The sequence below is a fragment of the Trachemys scripta genome, chromosome 2 (assembly GCF_013100865.1).
Source record: "Trachemys scripta elegans isolate TJP31775 chromosome 2, CAS_Tse_1.0, whole genome shotgun sequence".
NCBI lineage: Eukaryota > Metazoa > Chordata > Testudines > Emydidae > Trachemys > Trachemys scripta.
Window position 1 is genome coordinate 162,859,211 of NC_048299.1, and position 18,121 is coordinate 162,877,331.

Genomic DNA, 18,121 nt, shown 5'->3' on the forward strand with positions numbered 1-18,121 from the left:
AACTGTACCCATGAACTTCAGTAGAAAGTTTGTCCAGGACTCCCTTGAAAATACTGAAGGAATAAACTGAGTATAGTTGTTGTACTATGACATTTTACTTCATTTAAGTACAGCAAATTTCACCAGTGCTATGATTTATACAGTACACAAAATATGTACATAAAAGAAAACCAAACCCATCAAAAGGTGACCATATAATATATCTACGAAATGTGCAAATTTCTTTTTTAATGCAAGTTAGTTTAAACAAAGCATATGCAGGGATAGAATTTTACAGTAATAATGGAATGTACTGTATTCTAAATACCTCAATGATCTTTCATATCTACTGTACAGTGCAAACTTACAAGGCACAAACTCAATGCTGACACTATAGTGTTGTAAGTTACATTCAGGCACATCTTAGAACCCATACTCCTTTAGAAAAAAATCACAGGAAGTAACATGATACTACTATTGTATTTTGTTTAGAGAGGTATTTTCAAAATCTTTAAGCATTAAATTGATACATGCTATGCACTGTACTAAAGGAGGTACTTAGGACAATTTAGCCCATCATCTCAAAGTTGTAGCCTTTTACTATTTCCTCCCTAAATTTCCCAGGTTCTGAAAATAAGATCACAAGTTAGTTCCAGAAGTACCTCACTCACAATATTCAAAGACTGGTTATACCTTGCAGGCCTTCAATTCTGTAATCTTATGCAAGTACTCTAAAACATTCTATATGTTTGGTCAAAATTCCTGCTGAAAGTAAATCTGGATTAAAAAAAACAAACAAACAAAAAAACCCAAACCAATCAGTGAAGAACTTTCTTCCAAGATTCTTAAATTTAGTGAGTCTTTGCTAGATTGCACAGTGACAGATGTCTATCAGCTAACAGAATTAAAAAACAAAAGTTTGCTGTTTAAGGCAATAATTAAACACAGCATACCAGAAAAAGAGCCAAGTACCAGTTCAATATCCATATTTCTCATAAGTACTGGCCATTACATAAGTTCAAAATATTAGCCTCCATCACAGTGTTCTTTGCTTACCTATTTTACAGGACATATACATCTACAAAATCTGATTTATTAGCAAATTTTTATGTATTTATCTAACTGAAAAGAAAGCAATTAATGTGCAGGCTAACTGACTGACATTCAGAACACTTGACAGATACACACGTCCTCTCCCACCCCCAAAAAGGTCATTTATTGTTGGGCTCAATGGGACTTCATAAATAATTTATAGCCAGGCCTACTAGATATAGCCTAAAATTTAACATTTAGTAAAACTTAACTAATCTTTTAAGAGATTTCTAATATTTAAATACAAATTTACCACATCACTTTTGCTTTGCCATATGATCCTAAAATTATACTCTTAGTATTACCTCTCAGTAGAAGACATTTAATAGACATTTGAGGAAAACAATACAATACAAAAGCTCAAAGGGTCTTTGCAAAGATATCTTCTATTCCATGTGCAAAGTAAGAAGGAAGTGATTTTTTTTCCATTGGCAATTATTTGAAATGCCATCAATAAGGAGGCAAAAATACCTATGAAAGAGAAAACAAGATGGAGTGTTCCATGACTGTCTTTGGTTTAGCCTTCCTGACCAAAGTCTTTTGTAAACTTCGTTAATTTTTCCAGATCCTGTTCATTTACTGTTGGTTTTGTGCTAGCTAGTGACCTTAGCATATCAGCCTGTCAGAGAAAAAAAATAGTACAGATGAATATATTAAGAACATCAGAAGTATTTTCATAAACAACATTAGCAACAGTATCACATCCAATAATCTTGCTGCCAATATGCACACTGGAAAAAAATCATCAACTGGATCAGCCATGAAACATGGAAGTAACAAGTTACATTTATAAAGTATAAATGACCAAAACATTTACGTGCATACTTTCCATAATATAAAATATATGTGGTCAATGAATATAGAGAGAGGTATATCAGTGACATTTCTAACAGTGAAACCTTGGCGATTAAAATTTTTAGGTTTAACCTGCTCCAGTAACCAGAACACAATTTGGTTCGTCATTGCTTAGTGGAAGTGAAGAATAAGAGCGACACTGTTGCTCACTATCATAAGTTTAAACTACAGTAATTTAATATAAGGGGGGGAAAAAAGCAGATGTTCTCAAATACATGCCATGGTACAATACAATAAAAGTTGAGTTGGTATATAAAGCTAATATTTTATAACTGATATTTAGCAAAGTTTAGCTATTCATGACTGACAGGCAAACCCTCTCCAATTACCAAAAATAGTTTTTACAAGTCTCAAAAGGCTAATATCCGTGTCATTTCAATTCAGCCAACCACCACTATAACTCACTAGCTTTCCTAAACTTTTGCCCGTTTTTAGCAGCCTATATCTATGAAGCCAGAACCCTAGAAATAAAAACTAACAACTAATATTCAGGACAAAAAATTGTAGTTTCAATCCTACGTAGTACTGAATGACTGGAGTAGGTACATTACAAAACCATACTATTAAAAAAAAACAAAAAACCTGCCAAACACATGAAACATGAACAGAGCTATTTTTTAGACAATGATCACAAATGAACTGACAACAGATACTACTCTTTAAAAGGAATCAACGCCTGATCTGATTAACAAGAGCTGATTTCTAACACTGAAAGACAGAAACATTGGATTGCTGCCAGTGAAGAACTTGGGTTCCTTAAATATGTCCAGCAATACCAGCTGTAACAATCTGGGTCCAGAAAGGCCAAGGGGAGAAGAGGAGGTTACTCATCCTGTGCAGTAACTGATAGCACAGTCGGATACACTCAGAAATCCAGTTTGAAAGTCTCTGGGTAGAAATAGGTGTCCCTTTGGAGCGCTCCGCAATGGAGACAGAGTCTAGAAGAGTTCTTGAAGGGCTTGGTTCTATCCAAATAGAAGGACAAAGCCCTGCGTACATCTAACGTATGCATTGTGGATTCAAAAGAGTTTGCATGTGGTTTAGGAAAGAAGGTTGGTAGGTGTTACGGCTCATTGATGTGGAATGATGAATGCACCTTTGGAAGAAATTTGGGGTGTAGTCGGAGGGTAACCTTGTCCTTAAAAAAGTGTATAAGGTGGGTCTGCCATGAGAGCCGCTATTTCTCCTGCCCGTCTGGCGGAGGTGATTGCCACTAAGAATGCTGTTTTCATAGAGAGGTGTAAGAGGGAGCAAGTGACTAGAGTCTCAAATGGTTGTTGAGTTAAGCAGGCTAATACTAAGTGAAGGTCCCACAGAGGGGTAGGAGGTTTAATGTCCGGGTATAGGGATTGGAGCCCTTTGAGAAAACGTTTGGTGATTGGATGAGCAAAAACTGAGGTATCGTCGATCTTTTCATGAAAAGTTGTAATAGCAGCTAAGTGGACTTTGATGGAGCTGAAAGAAAGGCCAGATTGCTTAAGATCTAATAAGTAGTCAAGTATGGGCGGAAGAGGTGCAGAAGTAGGAGAAAGTTGTTTAGTTGAGCACCATTGTGTAAATCGCTTCCACTTTTGGAGATATGTGGTGCGAGTAGATTGTGTTCTGCTATGTAGGAGCACCCTCTGAACCTGCTCAAAGCATGCTAGATGGTTTTGGGAGAACCATGTAGGAACCAAGCTTTGAGATAAAGCATGGACAGAGGCTGGGGTGAAGAAATCAGCCATGTTGCTGCGATACGAGGTTCAGAGTGAGGGGCAATGAAATCGGTGGGCGAACTGACATTCTGGTGAGGAATGGAAACCACAGTTGTCTGGGCCACAACGGGGCAATGAGAATTACCGTGGCACGATCTGTCCATATCTTTGTCAGAACTCTGTGGAGAACTGGTACTGGGGGGAAGCACACATTAAGTGTTGAGCCCATGAGATCAGGAATGCATCTCCTAGGGAATGGTTGCCCAATCCCGCTCTGGAGCAAAATTCAGGACATTTCTTGGTCTTCACAGTTGCGAAGAGGCCCAGGGTTGGATAGCCCCAAACGCGGAATATATTGTGTATGATCGTGTCGTTTATCTCCCATTCGTGATTCCAGGGAAAATATCTGCTTAGTTTGTCCGCGGTGGTATTCAGGGCCCCGGGAAGATAGGCAGCTGATATCCAGATGTTGTTCGTGAGGCACGCCAGAGCTTCATGGCTTCTGTGCAAAGTGAGTGAGATTGAGCCCCTCTCTGCCTGTTGACACAGAACATGCATGCGATGTTGTCTGTCATTATCTGAACATGTTAGTTCTGAATGAATGGGAAGAAGCGACAGCAGACATTGCATATGGCTCGCAGTTCTAGGACGTTTATGTGTAGGGAGGCTTCGGTGGAAGACTATAGCCCCTGGGCTGTATGGTGGGACATGTGTGCTCCCCATCCCATGAGGGATACATCAGTAGTCATTATGAGTGATAGGGAGTCCTGGAGAAAAGGGACTCCTGAGCAGAGGTTGGAGGGAACTGTCCACCATTGGAGGGAGTCTTTGACTCTGAAGGATATGGACAGAGGCTTGTTTAGAGCATGTACGTTCAGTCTGTAAACCGTGGCCAACCAAGCTTGGAAGGCACCTCATGTATAGGTGTGCATTTTTGACCATGAAAGTACATGAGGCCATGTGGCATAATAGTTTCAGGCAGTCTTGTGCAGTGATATGGGGACTGTTGCGAAGTTTTGTAACCAGGAGTTTTATGGTGTTGAAATGATCAAGCAGGAGAGTCACTATTCCAGTTCTGGAATCGAGATGCGCTCTTATGAACTCCAGTTGTTGGGTAGGAGAGAAGGTGGATTTGTTTTTATTTGTAGGCCAAGGGAAAGGAAGCCAGCGACTGTAAGCTGCGTGGATCGAAGAGCTTCATCAAGTGTTGAGGCTTTGAGGAGACAATCGTCGAGGTAAGGAAATATTATAACCCTGTTTCCTGTGGTGGGCAGTAACCATGGCTAGGAGTTTGGAGAAAACTCGGGGGGCGGTAGATAGGCCGAAGGGCAACACTCTGTATTGAAAATGTGTCAAACCAAGAGTAAAACGAAGAAAACGTCTGTGGGAATAGTCACATGAAAATAGGCGGCCTGTAGGTCGAGGCTGAAAACCAATCACCCTACTCCAGTGCTGGGATTATGGTGGTGAGGGTAACCATTTTGAACTTTTGCTTTTTGATAAATTTGTTTAGCCACCTGAGGTTGAGGATCGGTCGCCATCCCCTGGTTTTCTTTTCTGTTAAGAAGTAATGGGAGTAGAAAACTTTCCCTCTGTGTTGTTCGGGCACGATTTCCACTGCCCCCAGTTGAAGGAGATGTTGCTCTTGAGAAGAGTCCCTGAACAGGGACAGGGAGGGTGGGTGGGAGGGAGGCAGGAAGAGGAAAGGGATGGAATAGCCAATTGTGACGACCTCTAAAGCCCACTTGTCAGTGGTAATATTTCACCATTGACGGGAGAATTGGCGTAGGCAATGACCAAAAATAGGGACAGGCGATGTAAGCACTGAAGTGGAAATATTGTTTTCTATACCCTCAACCAAGGCTTCAAATTCGCTTAATTAGTTGGAGGGAGTTGAGATGCTGCTGAGGCGTTGGGACGGCGGCGTTGGTATCTGGGTCTCTGGTGTTGCTGTTGCTCATGAGATCTATGGAATTGCTGGGTGTATGTGAGATAGCATGGTCGCTGATAAGGCTGATATCTATATTATTGGCTTCTAGTCGTAGGGGTTTGAATTCCTAGAGACCGGAGAGTTGCCCTGGAGTCCTTCATGGAGTGGAGTACGTGATTTGTGGTGGAGGCGAACAGTTTGTCACTGTCAAAGGGGAGATCCTCAATGGTACGCTGGACCTCCTGGGGAAAGGGAGAGGACGAGAGCCATGCCCCTCGGCGCATCTTGACTGCTGTGGCTGTGGACTGTGCCGCAGTATTGGCCACATCAAGGGCAGCTTGGAGAGCAGTGCGGGAGATGATTTGTCCCTCGGAAACTATGGCTGTAAATTGTTTCTTTTCTTCTGGAATGTGCTGAATAAAGTCCATGAATTTATTGTAATTTTTGTGGTCGTACTTTGCTAGTACAGCTGTATAATTAGCAACGTGAAACTGCAAAGTGGAAGAAGCGTATACCTTACGTCCGAGCAGATCTACTCGCTTACTGTGTTTGTCAGAAGGGGTGAAGCGGGGAAATGGTGTTTGTTCTTTTGGTTAACTGCATCTACTACCAGCGAGTTTGGCGCTGGGTGATGTGAAAGTGAAATGAATTATATTAAAGAAATAGAATGAATTAAAGAATGCTGTATGTANAAACAGAGTGGTCTGACAAACTATGAGTCCTGAGTCTAACTTTGACAGTGAGTAAACAGGAATTCCGAGCCCTTGGAAGGAAAAAAGTACTTTCGGTCTGCTCTCTTACAGGTAGGCAGGCTTGCAGCCGGGGTTTGCCAAATTGTCTTGGCAGGATCTAAAAGAGATGCGTAATGCAATTCTAGAAGAAGAAAAGAGCTGCAGGATGTCAGTTAGTTCATGCTGCTGTGCAGGGACTTCCTCCAGGTTAATTCATAGCTCATTGGCAATTCTTTTAAACAGGTCTTGAAATTTTGAGAAGTCGTCCGAAGACATCGGGGGGGGGGGGAGGAATCAATGCTTCATCAGGCGGAACAACTGGTTCTACCAGGTTAGAGACAGACTGTGCTTGCTCTTGCAGTTGTGACAGGGCTGCCTGGTATCTGGAGTCAGTGGCAGGGTCGTCAGCTGGTGGTACCAAGCCGGTCTCATGCCTAACTACAGTGGTATAATGAGTGTGGTGGCGAGTATAAGGAGCCCATGGAGCCCAATACTGCCACTGTGGTGGGAAGGACATGGGTAGTGCCTCCAGGGGTTCACGCCCCATGGGGCAGGACCCTCAGAGTAGGATGAGGCAGCTTTTCTATGACCTCTCTTGATTGGGGTCTGTGGACGGGAGATCTGATAAGGTGAAAATTCTCCCTGCAGCCCAGATTCCTCATCACTGGAGGAAAGCTGTGAGGACCTTGTCCAAGTGTCCAGAGAGAAACAGGTGTTAAGCAGGGGTGACTGCAGGATAGGTGACACCAGCAGGTCCCTTGAGTGTGTGAATTGTGGTGCTGCAGCGCCTCTGCGAGTGGAGGGGTGTGCGAGAGGAATTTGTTGTGAGGAGGGATTCCTCTGCACCGGTGCCCTAAGTGTTCTGTCACTGCCGGCTAGCTCAAAGGCTGACGGTGCCGGGAGAGTGAGAGGAGCCTGTGAGGGGGGGTGAGGCAGGCTAATGTGCGTTGGCACTGCTTCCATTGCGGTGCCAAACGGTGCGTGTGAGAGGCAAGCAACTGAAAACCTGAAGCCTCGGCACCGGAGATTAGTACGACCGTAACCACCGCAGCCGGAGGAGCCCAGTGCATCAAAGGTACTCAGCCGGGGGAGCGTGGGGAGGAAAGCAGTACCCGGAGAAGGCTTATCCCTGCCAATACCCTTTGTGGGTGAGAGAGACTGATGGTTTTTTTTTGAAGTTTTCTTTTGTCTCTTTGCTGTGGTGTACAGCAGAGTCAGAGCCCGGGTCTGAGGGATTTTTGCAGCAGGAGTAGTTTTAACCGCAGGTCCCTGTCTTTGCGTGCCTGGATTTCAACTTGCTGCACTGGGCACATTTTTCGGGGATGTGGGACTTCCCCAAACATTTAATACATTTAGAGTGGCCATCTGAAAGAGAGATGGCATCATTACAGTTAGAGCAGCGTTTAAAACCTGGAGAGCCAGGCATGTCGGAAGCAGCTGCAGTGACAGGAACAAAAAGGTTTTTTTTGTTTTGTTTTTTTAAGAGAAAAGACGGGAAAAGGATACCTAACTAATACTGGTAAGCTAAACTAAGAAGGAAAAAAGTTGAACAAGGGAGAGAAGAAATTCTCTAATGAGTCTGCTGAGCTCCATCTCAGGCCGGGGACGGTAGAGAAGGAACTGAGGAGACCGATCGCGCAGGCATACTATTTAGGAACACTCAGAGCAGGGCGGGGGCAGGCTCTGCGCGTGCGTGACTGGTACAAGTACTGCTGTAAAAATCTCTGAGCGAAGGCGCAGGGACGCACCAACACCTGAAGTGGAGCACCCACAGGGACATCTCTCAAAGAAGAACAAAAGGTTTGAACCCTCAAAATAAGTAGTTAAATCAACTGATTGCATACAAATGTTACAGTACTATAAAAATATATCAAGGTCTTATGAAATCTTGTAATGTTCTAAACTAAATCATTAGGAGATACATACACATTTTCATGTATTTGTATATATAGAACACTGTGCTGCAACTTCAGCCACACTTTACAGTAGGGTGGTGAGCACTCAGGCATGGAGGGGCACCTCCCAAAACAGTTGTTTACACGAACCCGGCTTCAGGCTTCAAGTAACTATCCGTTGTCCATCCCAGGAAAGGACAACAGTGGACCATTACAGTTAATGGAAAGTCTCTGAAATAACTCGAAGTTGGAAAAAAAAACACAGAGGCTCCCCAACATCAAATCAGGAAGAAATTTCACAACTGTGATTAACCATGAATCATCACGGACTGAGAGAAAAAAACAGAGAGAAAAGGAAAACCCTTTTAAAAAGGGACTTGGAACGGAGCTGAATCCAGAAGGGGACAGTCTCAAGGCAGGAGGCTGTTTGTGAATGCTGGATCCCTCCTATAGTTAGGGGGTATGCTGGGGAACTGTATTAAGACAATAGGTAACTTGTATTAGAAAAGGGACTTTATCTGACATAGAAGTGTAAAGGCTGAGGTTATGTCGTCATGTTTATTTTCTGTGAGAGTCAGATGTTTGCTTTCCCTTACTATTTTATCTTTGATCTGTGGATTTTCTATTAAATACAACTTTGTGTCCATTTTTGTCTCAAACAGGTCTCTGTTGGGCAAATTGTGTGGCATATGCGCGCCATGGTGACCTGAGAGCTGCGGAGCTGGTTTCACACCTTTGGGGGCAATGAACCACAGGGGAAAAGTTTAAGTGCCTGGGAGGACATATTTGGGGAGATGCAGGACTAGAAGGGTTGTTGGTGTCACTTTGCAAAAGAGTAAGTAGGCTAGTGAGAGCCAGGGTGACTCTCACTAGCTTGTGGGCTGACTACTGGTATCAGGGATCTGAATCATAGCTGCACAGTACAGAGGTCCCCCCAAGTACTAAGGCAGGCGTGACAGAACCCTTTACAGGTCTGGGTAGTCTCCAAAGTGTCACACCAGCTCTACATAGTACCCAAAAGGTAGACAAAAATCCTGTTAGACTATCAGATAGAGATGCAGGGCTAGACTTGCAAAATTGGGTGTGCACACACACATCTGTGTATGACTAACTTATGCAAATACCCTGAAGGGGCACAGATACAATATGGCTAGTGTTAATTTTTAGTTTTTGTTTGTTTTTGGAAAGGAGATGGAGAAACACTGAAACCTAAGTAAAGAGCTAGTTTCTAAAAAAAGTTAATTCCAACTATAGAGGCTTTCAACACTAAAGAATTGTATCAGAATGGATGGCAAAATTAGACTGGTCAGTTTCACATAGAAGTTCTGATACAGACAGTAAAATGCAAGAAGTCAGACATCCATGGTGAAAAATAGTATAGAATATTTAAAAACAAACTAAGAGAGCAGGGTCAAACACACACCCAGAACCATATAAAGTTCTCTGTAAGTGCAGCAAATAGACTCATGCTACGACTGGCTACTGCTTTCAGAACTCCCTAGTCATGCCAGAGATGCCATCTCAAAGGTGTCTGTCATTCAACTGACAGCTTATAAATGCTTTATTTATTTATTTATTTTCTATTTTTGAGATGAATGGGTAATCATAAGAACTTGAGGTGGCGTCCTGCCCAGTAGGCAACTAGTGCCTTGGGGCTAAATCCTATTTACTCTGAGATAAACCTACTACAAATTAAAAGCCCCCAATGCAGATTACTTTTACTCTGAGTAAAAGTTTTAGCTAAGATACCCCAGTTAGTGCTTTTAAATTTCATGAGTATTGATGATCTGATAAAATCTCTCTTTCACTACTTGAATAGGTACAACATGGACAGTGGCAGCTAAAATCTCTTCCCAACTCTCCCTCCAGCCAAATATACCTATATCCTCTATTTTGTATAGATCTGGTCTTGCAATTCTTGGAAAAATATGGCAGCAATAAGTGTCCTGTAACAGATTTTGCTATATTGATTGAACTGAAATCGAGTGAGGCAAAGATTATGATCTGTTTTAGAAACAGGAGAGAATTGTTTCTCTACACATGATAAATGTATTCTATGCTCCAGACTAAAAAATTAATTATTTTAAAGAGACTAGTATTGGGGGGCAGGGGAGAAGAGGAGAGGGGACCCTCACACATCTTTATGCAAAATCCACTGAAACTACCATTATATACATATATAATCACTTGTCACAAAATTGTATTTGGTAATAGGAGTTTTCAGCATTATTTTCAAACTGTAAACACCAGCCTGCAGTATAACAATTGACCATATTCTCTCAATACAGCAATACAATCCTGAGATTCAGGGATGACAGTGATGGAAAAAATCAGTGATAACAGAGGGGAGGAAACTGAGGGGTGTTTGGGTGGTAGGGACCACAGAAAAGCAGGGATGCACAGTGGAGGAGCCACCTGGTAGGCTACCACACAATTAACAGCTGATAAGAGAAAGGTTCTAGCTGCATGTCAGCTGATGGGCAGGATGTATACAGGGAAGCTGTAAGTCAGGGTGGGGAGAGTTGGCTCTGTATAGCAAAAAGGGCTTACAATTGTTGAACAAACTGTACCAGACTCATGACTAAAATAGCATGCTGGGATTAACTGAGTGCTGATGGGTGTGCTCAGCCCTTCTGAAACCAGGCCACTAATTTAGGCACCTAACTTCAAGCACCCACGTGTGGAAAACTTTGCTTTAAGATTATGATAAAGTTCTATGAAGCATGAAGCAACACATTTCGTAATAAAAACAAAATTCTGACCATGGAAACAACAGGCTCCAACAGCTTATCCCCTGGGACATCCATCCAGGTCATTTCAATGGCATTAGGATCACCTGGGGAGCACGGAGTAAGCATGTCTTCTACCAAAATATTTGGGTCAGTCAGCGATGGTGCTCTTACCTTGAAATAATAAAAAAAAAAAATCATACAAGTGAAGCATTCTAGAAAAAAAAAAAAAACCTTATAGACCACAGACAGAAGATAAAAAAACCCCAAATGCCAATCAATACATTATTTGCTGCAGAAAGTAATTAATGTTGAGAGAACTTTTCACTATTTACTATGCAAGGAGTGGGAGAGGGGGAAGTTATTTTATTCTCACCTCCCAAAAGGTTCTCTATTGGTAAACCACCTGTTAGATCTTATGTCTTCAAAAAGTGTTAATATTTACTAACTACAGTTGACCCATATGAGATTCTTGACAATTAAAATAAATTTTGGCCTTATTTAAAAAGAGGGCACTCTTTTTAGTCTGACTTCCCTCCCACTAGTAGGCTCCACTTTCTTGCTGAAGTCCTGTGAAACAGAAGCCAGATCTTTTTTGACCATGAGGGTGGTGGCAGTAACAGCTGAACATACAGGTCACTTCACAGAAATCTTATCTGTCGCTTCTTTGGGGATTAAGGTCTAAGTTCTTGTAGACAACTATCAGTGCCAAAGAAGTTGCTTGAAGCGCTTCTGAGAAGCAACTATACGAACCTATAAACTGGATTAGGGAAATGCTAAGAGTGCCAAGGGTTACAGCTAACACCCTTTCCACTTTCTGCTAATAGTAGGGGCAGATCGCCCAGCACTATCAGCCTTCCCGTAACATTTGGATAGTCATCTTAGAGTGCATAGCAGATAGGAAATCCCCACAGGTCCCTTGTAAACATTCAGCTACTGCTCCACAGAGTCTTCGGAGCCACTTTCCAGCTCCTGCATTACAGAACTTGAGATGGAAAGTGGGGCCATCTAGTGGGAGAAAAAAAACCAATCTTTAGAGGGAACACTGATCGACAGCCCTAGTATAATTTTTCCCACCCTTGTGCGGAATGAATTTTGTTGTTATGTGCACCATACAGGTGCACATAACAAAATTCATGTGGCGGGGTGGGGCCAAGGGGTTCGGAGTGTGTGAGGGGGTTCAGGGCTGGGGAAGAAGGCTGGTGTGTGTATGGGGATGAGGGACTCAGGGCTGGAGCAGAGGGTTGGGATGCGAGGGGGTGAGGGCGCTGGGTGGGGTGCAGGCTGCCCTGCCCCGGGGCTACAGCGGGGGTGGGGGGGAGGGGAGAGAGAGAGAGAGAGCGCGCGCGCATTCCCCCCCAGCAGCACCTGGGCTGGGGGGGAGAGGTGCCTCTGCTCACCGCAGCAGCTCCAGCGGGGCTGGGCTAGGGTAAGGGCTCCTCTCCCTGGCCAAGGCAGCACTGGCAGGCCTGGGCTGGGGCACCTCTCCCCAACCACGGCAGTTCCAGTGGGCCTGGGGAGGGGCTCCTCTCCCGGGCAACTCTGGAGGGGCTGGGGGATCTGCGTGGTCCTAAATAGCCTGCTGCGCAGCTATGCAGCTTACAGGGCAACCAGCTGTCGATTACTCGCAGTTAACTCATGATTAACTCAAATTAATCGCAATTTTAAGCGCACTATTGAACAATAGAATACCAATTGATATTTATTAACTATTTTGGATGTTTTTCTACATTTTCAAATATATTGATTTCAATTACAACACAGAATACAAAGTATACACTGCTCACTTTATATTTTTCATTACAACTATGTGCACTGTAAAAATGATAAACAGAACGCAGTATTTCAATTTACTTCATACAAGTACTATAGTGCAATCTCTTTATCGTGAAAGTGCAACTTACAAATGTAAATTTTTTGTTGTTACATAACTGCACTCAAAAACAAAACAATGTAAACTTTTATAGCCTACAAGTCCACTCAGTCCTACTTCTTGTTCAGCTAATTGCTCAAACAAGTTTGTTTACATTTATGGGAGATAATGCTGCCCACTTCTTATTTCCAATATCACCAGAAAGTGAGAACAGGTATTTGTATGGCACTTTTGTGCCAGCATTGCAAGGTATTTACATGCCAGATATGCTAAACATTTGTATACCTCTTCATGGTTTGGCCACAATTCCAGAGGACATGCTTCCATGCTGATGACGCTCGTTAAAAACAAACAAACAAACACGTGTTAATTAAATTTGTGACTGAACTCCTTGGGGGAGAATTGTATGTCTCCGGCTCTATTTTACCCGCATTCGGCCATGTATTTCATGTTATAGGAGTCTCGGATGATGACTCAGCACATGTTCATTTTAACAACGCTTTTGCTTCAGATTTGACAAAATGCAAAGAAGGTACTAATGTGAGATTTCTACAGCACTCGACCCAAGGTTTAAGAATTTGAAGTGCCTTCCAAAATCTGAGAGGGACAAGCTGTGGAGCATGCTTTCAGTAGTCTTAAAAGAGCAACAATCCACTGCGGAAACTACTGAACCCGAACCACCAAAAAAAGAAAATCAACCTTCTGCTGGCGGCATCTGACTCAGATAATGAGAATGAACATTCGTCCGTCTGAACTAGTCATCAGCATAGACACGTCCTCTAGAATGGTGGTTGAAGCATGAAGGGACATATGAATCTTCAGAGTATCTGGCCTGTAAATATTTTGCAACGCCAGCTACAACAGTGCCATGAGACCAGCTGGTCTCACTTCCAGGTGACATTGTGAACAAGAAGCAGGTAGCATTATCTCCTGCAAATGTAAACAAACTTGTTTGAGTGATTGGCTGAACAAGAAATAGGACTGAGTGGACTTATAAGCTCTAAAGTTTTACATTGTTTTATTTTTTAATACAGTTTCTTTTTGTACATAATTTGACATTTGTAAGTTCAACTTTCATGACAAAGTTTGCACTACAGTACTTGTATTAGGTGAATTGAAAAATACTATTTCTTTTGCTTTTTACAGTGCAAATATTTGTAATAAAAAATAAATACAAAGTGAGCACTGTACACTTTGTATTGTGTTATAACTGAAACCAATATATTTGAAAATGTAGAAAACATCCAAAAATATTTAAATAAATGGTATTATTATTGTTTAACAGTGTGATTGATCACAATTAAATTTTTAAATCGCTTGACAGCCCTAGTTTATACATTATTTCCACAGTCATATATCCAAAATATATATGACCAAATGTTAACTTACTAGGTTTTTTAGTAGTGTAACTAGTGCTGACAATGCTATTTTACATTGTCGTTTGTTATATTATACATCCTCAGTAATTCAGAATACATGCAAACTGCTTTTAAAGTACAGGGATTTAGGGGGAATGTAACTAATGAGTCTATACTTTTGACATATTTACCAAACAAAATATTCGTCTGCCTATACGTCTAAATAGACTGTACAATTTTCAGAGCAAGGAATGGTTTACTCTGCATTGGTACAGCACTTAGAACGTATAAGCCTTGATCAGAATCAGGGCCACAATGAGCTAATAGAATACGAATAATTAAAAAGGGTAAGCTTTTGATACCCATGATTAAGGTAACTGTATCCCAGAAGGCACAACAGAGCAGATAGGCTAAGCTTTTCCTGAAGCAGGACTCCAGAACACAGGTAAAACATTTGGATAGAAACAAGACTACAGGTCCTGATCATCTGTCCTGGTGCTGCTCTATAAACTGCAACAGTACTGTATTATTCGATGGCTCTCTGGTACCCAAGTTAGAACAAAGTTGTAAATCTCTGACCACCTCAAGAAATCTTATTCTTTGTAGCTTGATGCTAACAAGATAAAAATGCTAAAGAGGGTCAAGTTTTAGTGCCTTTTTCTATGATATGATTGGATTGAAAATTTATCCAAGATGTCATTTAAACACAAGTTAAGGTATATTTTAAAGTGTTCAGCAGATAATTTCAGACATCCCCACCAGACAAAAACCACTTGGGAGATTCTCAGATGGAAGGTGACTTTATGTAAAGTATAATACAGGGATTTTATGCTGCACCAGATAAGAGACTTGTTTTCTAAGGCCTGGTCTACACTAACTCCCCAATTCGAACTAAGGTACGAAACTTCAGCTACGTGAGTAACGTAGCTGAAGTCGACGTACCTTAGTTCGAACTTACCGCGGTCCAGAAGTGGCAGGCAGGCTCCCCCGTCGACTCCGTGTACTCCTCTCGCCGAGCAGGATTACTGGAGTCGACGGCGAGCACTTCCGGGTTTGATTTATCGCGTCCAGACAAGACACGATAAATCGAACCCAGAAGTTTGATTGCCTGCCGCCGAACCAGCGCGTAAGTATAGACATACCCTAAGAAACACAACTGTGGGATTGCTTTTATTGCTGCTTGACATCGAATTTCTAAATCTAGAAATTTAAGCTGAAACTACCAAGCCATCAACTAAGCTTCCTTTACCAGTATAAGAACTGTGAATAGTAAATAGTATACTCTAGACAGTTATTACCTAATTCCCTTCAAGGCTGTAGAATTTTTTTTTAAATCTCATACTGACTCAACCTGTTCAAGATTTGGAATAAATTATCCTCAGTATTCCCTTGTGCAGCTTCCTCGAGATGCCAATGTAATTGATAGTTGGTCTACTGGATTTCTCTCTAGATCAAGGCATTTTGTGAATTAGGACCCCACAGGTTTTTTTTTTAAACCAGAGGTTACAATCAAACAAGGAGCAGTAGTAAAAATCCAGCAGAAAGACATTAGGCTTGCTGACAGATTATTAATATTTCCCTTCAGGAAGGCAATATACCAGTCAGTCTTAAAATAGATGCTTGATAAGTCCCTGCTTAAGAAATCTTTCCTGACACTGACAATATCACTAGTTATTCCCTCATTTCTACTCTTTTTAGGGAAGGCTATGGAGAACACCGGGATAAAGCAGAGTAGATCGGTAATTTGAATCACTGATTTAAATCACCAATTTTAATTATGATTTAAATCAGCAAGCAGGAAACCTTGATTTAAATAATGTTAGAAGTCTTATTTTGCATTTGTACTTTTTATTTTCCTAAGGAGAAGTTGATTCTCATTGGCTAGTGACCATTAAAACAAGTTGATTTACAACTAAATAGAGTATTTACACAACATTTTCTTTTTTTGCTAACCAGGATATACTATATACTATACTCTCTCTCTCTCTCTCTCTCTCTCTCTCTCTCTCTATATATATACACACACACACACACACTCACTCTGAAGGAACTATATAGCTTTACTTATATTTTATTCAGATTCTTAACTTTGTACTTTATTAGGTTAGAAAATGGTGACATGCATTTCTCATTTATTAGATTAATTTTTATTTTGTGTCAAGCTATATTTAGAAGTTGGATTTCAATTAAAAATGAATTCCGTATTTAAATTTTAATAGTTAAATAAAACTACCTTAAATGTGCTTGATACAATTATTAAAACTTGTTTTGCATTTGAAACTAACATTCTGATTCCAGGTGCTTAACCAGTAACTTTCATCAGTTTTACTTTAAGCAGTACCTGCTGGAATCTTAATTTAAATAAATAAATAAATAAATTAGAGTGACAGCTTAGTTCTTAACATACGTCATCATAATTTCATATTTAAAATAGTTTTATTTTAAAAAGGTAAATGCACTTATGTAATTTATTTTAAAAATATCAATGTTTATCCACCATCAAAATAAGGCATTTCCCGTTAAAGCTGGAGTACAGCAGTCAGGCTGTATCACATGAAAAAAAGCGATTGATCCCTTAGGTTAGCAGTCTATTCATGGTGATGGAATCTAAATAGGTTCTCCTGCTCATTATCAGATCTGTTAGCAGCCTTTGGTACTACTGACCACTTAGCTGCTACCATTCCTGAAAGCACTAAATGTGGTTCTATTCAGGGTTTAAGGCTACTATAATGGTCACTGTTAGGTATGAACAAATAAGAGGTCAGGGATGAAGTGTGGTCTTTATTAGAGAAGGAATGGGAGTGGAGACCAGGGTTCTATTCCTATCTCTGCCTTAAACTTCCTTTGTGACCTTGGGAAAATAATTTTGGGTCTATTTACAATCCATTGTGTTACCTAGTTACAGCAAAATTAAATGTTTAGTTTATACATTATTTCCACAGTCATATATCCAAAATATATATGACCAAAGTTAACTTACTAGGTTTTTAAGTAGTGTAACTAGTGCTGACAATGCTATTTTACATTGTCGTTCGTTATCAGTCTAAAATCATGTCTGAGGCCAGTGCATCTTACAAATTTTAACTAATTAGGTGAGGGACAACTGTGTCTTCAATACAATTTTTGTAGTGTACATAGAGCCTTAACAGCAGTGCTTCAATTTCTTCATCTGTAAAAACAGGAATATCTCTCTCCTTGCCATAGGTGTTGTGAGGCTGAATCTGTTACTTTGAATCTGTTACTTACTGATATAGGAGGAGAACCCTAGCGTCAACCAAAAATAATTGTAGGAGTTCAGTTTAATTTAGGCTCTACTAAGAAAACTCATCATGTGTGAATTAATTTCCATCTAATACACCTCTACCGCAATATAACGCGACCCGATATAAGGCGGGTTCGCATACAACATGGTAAAGCTCTGACACGCTGTTCTGAGCAACGTGTTAAGGGTGCCGGGCCAGTCCGGGACAGAGGGGTTGGATAAGGGGCAGAGGTTCTCGGGGGTGGTCAGGGGCTTCCCCCCCCTCCCCAGGATCTGGGGGGCAGGAGCTGTGGGAGGGCACTTTTGAGGGTCCCACAGTCCCAGTGTGGCCCAGGGGGGGGATTAGCGGGGGACCGGGAGCAACCCCCTCTGCTTCCCTCGCCCCGGCCCCAACCGTGTCGCTCGGGGGAGGAGGCTTGGGGGAAGGGATCAGTTGCAATGGGGGTGATTAGGGATGGGGGTCTCTGGAGGGGGCAGTCAGGGAACAAGGAACAGGGGGTGGGTGGGGGGTGGCCAAAGCAAGTTTGATATAAACACGGTCTCACCTACAACACGGTGAAATTTTTTTGTCTCCCGAGGACCGTGTTATATCGGGGTAGAAGTGTAAAAGTTTTTCTAATTTGAACAAAAGACATTACCCTCTAGGGTGATCATATTTCCCTATGCTGAATATGGGACACCTGGTAAAATTTCTCATATTCAAGCAAGTCCAAACATCAATCA

General features: G+C 41.6%; 1 protein-coding gene across 1 annotated transcript in view; it reads right to left on the reverse strand.

Annotated features, from left to right (window-relative positions):
* Positions 1 to 208: 208 nt before the first annotated feature.
* Positions 209 to 18,121, reverse strand: part of VPS4B (vacuolar protein sorting 4 homolog B) — a 43,755-nt gene continuing 25,842 nt past the window's right edge. Inside the window, exons 10-11 of the mRNA XM_034762105.1 lie at positions 10,939 to 11,079; positions 209 to 1,690 (exon numbers count right to left, since the gene is read on the reverse strand). Of these exons, the coding sequence (XP_034617996.1) occupies positions 1,589 to 1,690; positions 10,939 to 11,079 (243 nt within the window). The 3' untranslated portion in view covers positions 209 to 1,588. The remainder of the gene's footprint in view (positions 1,691 to 10,938; positions 11,080 to 18,121) is intronic.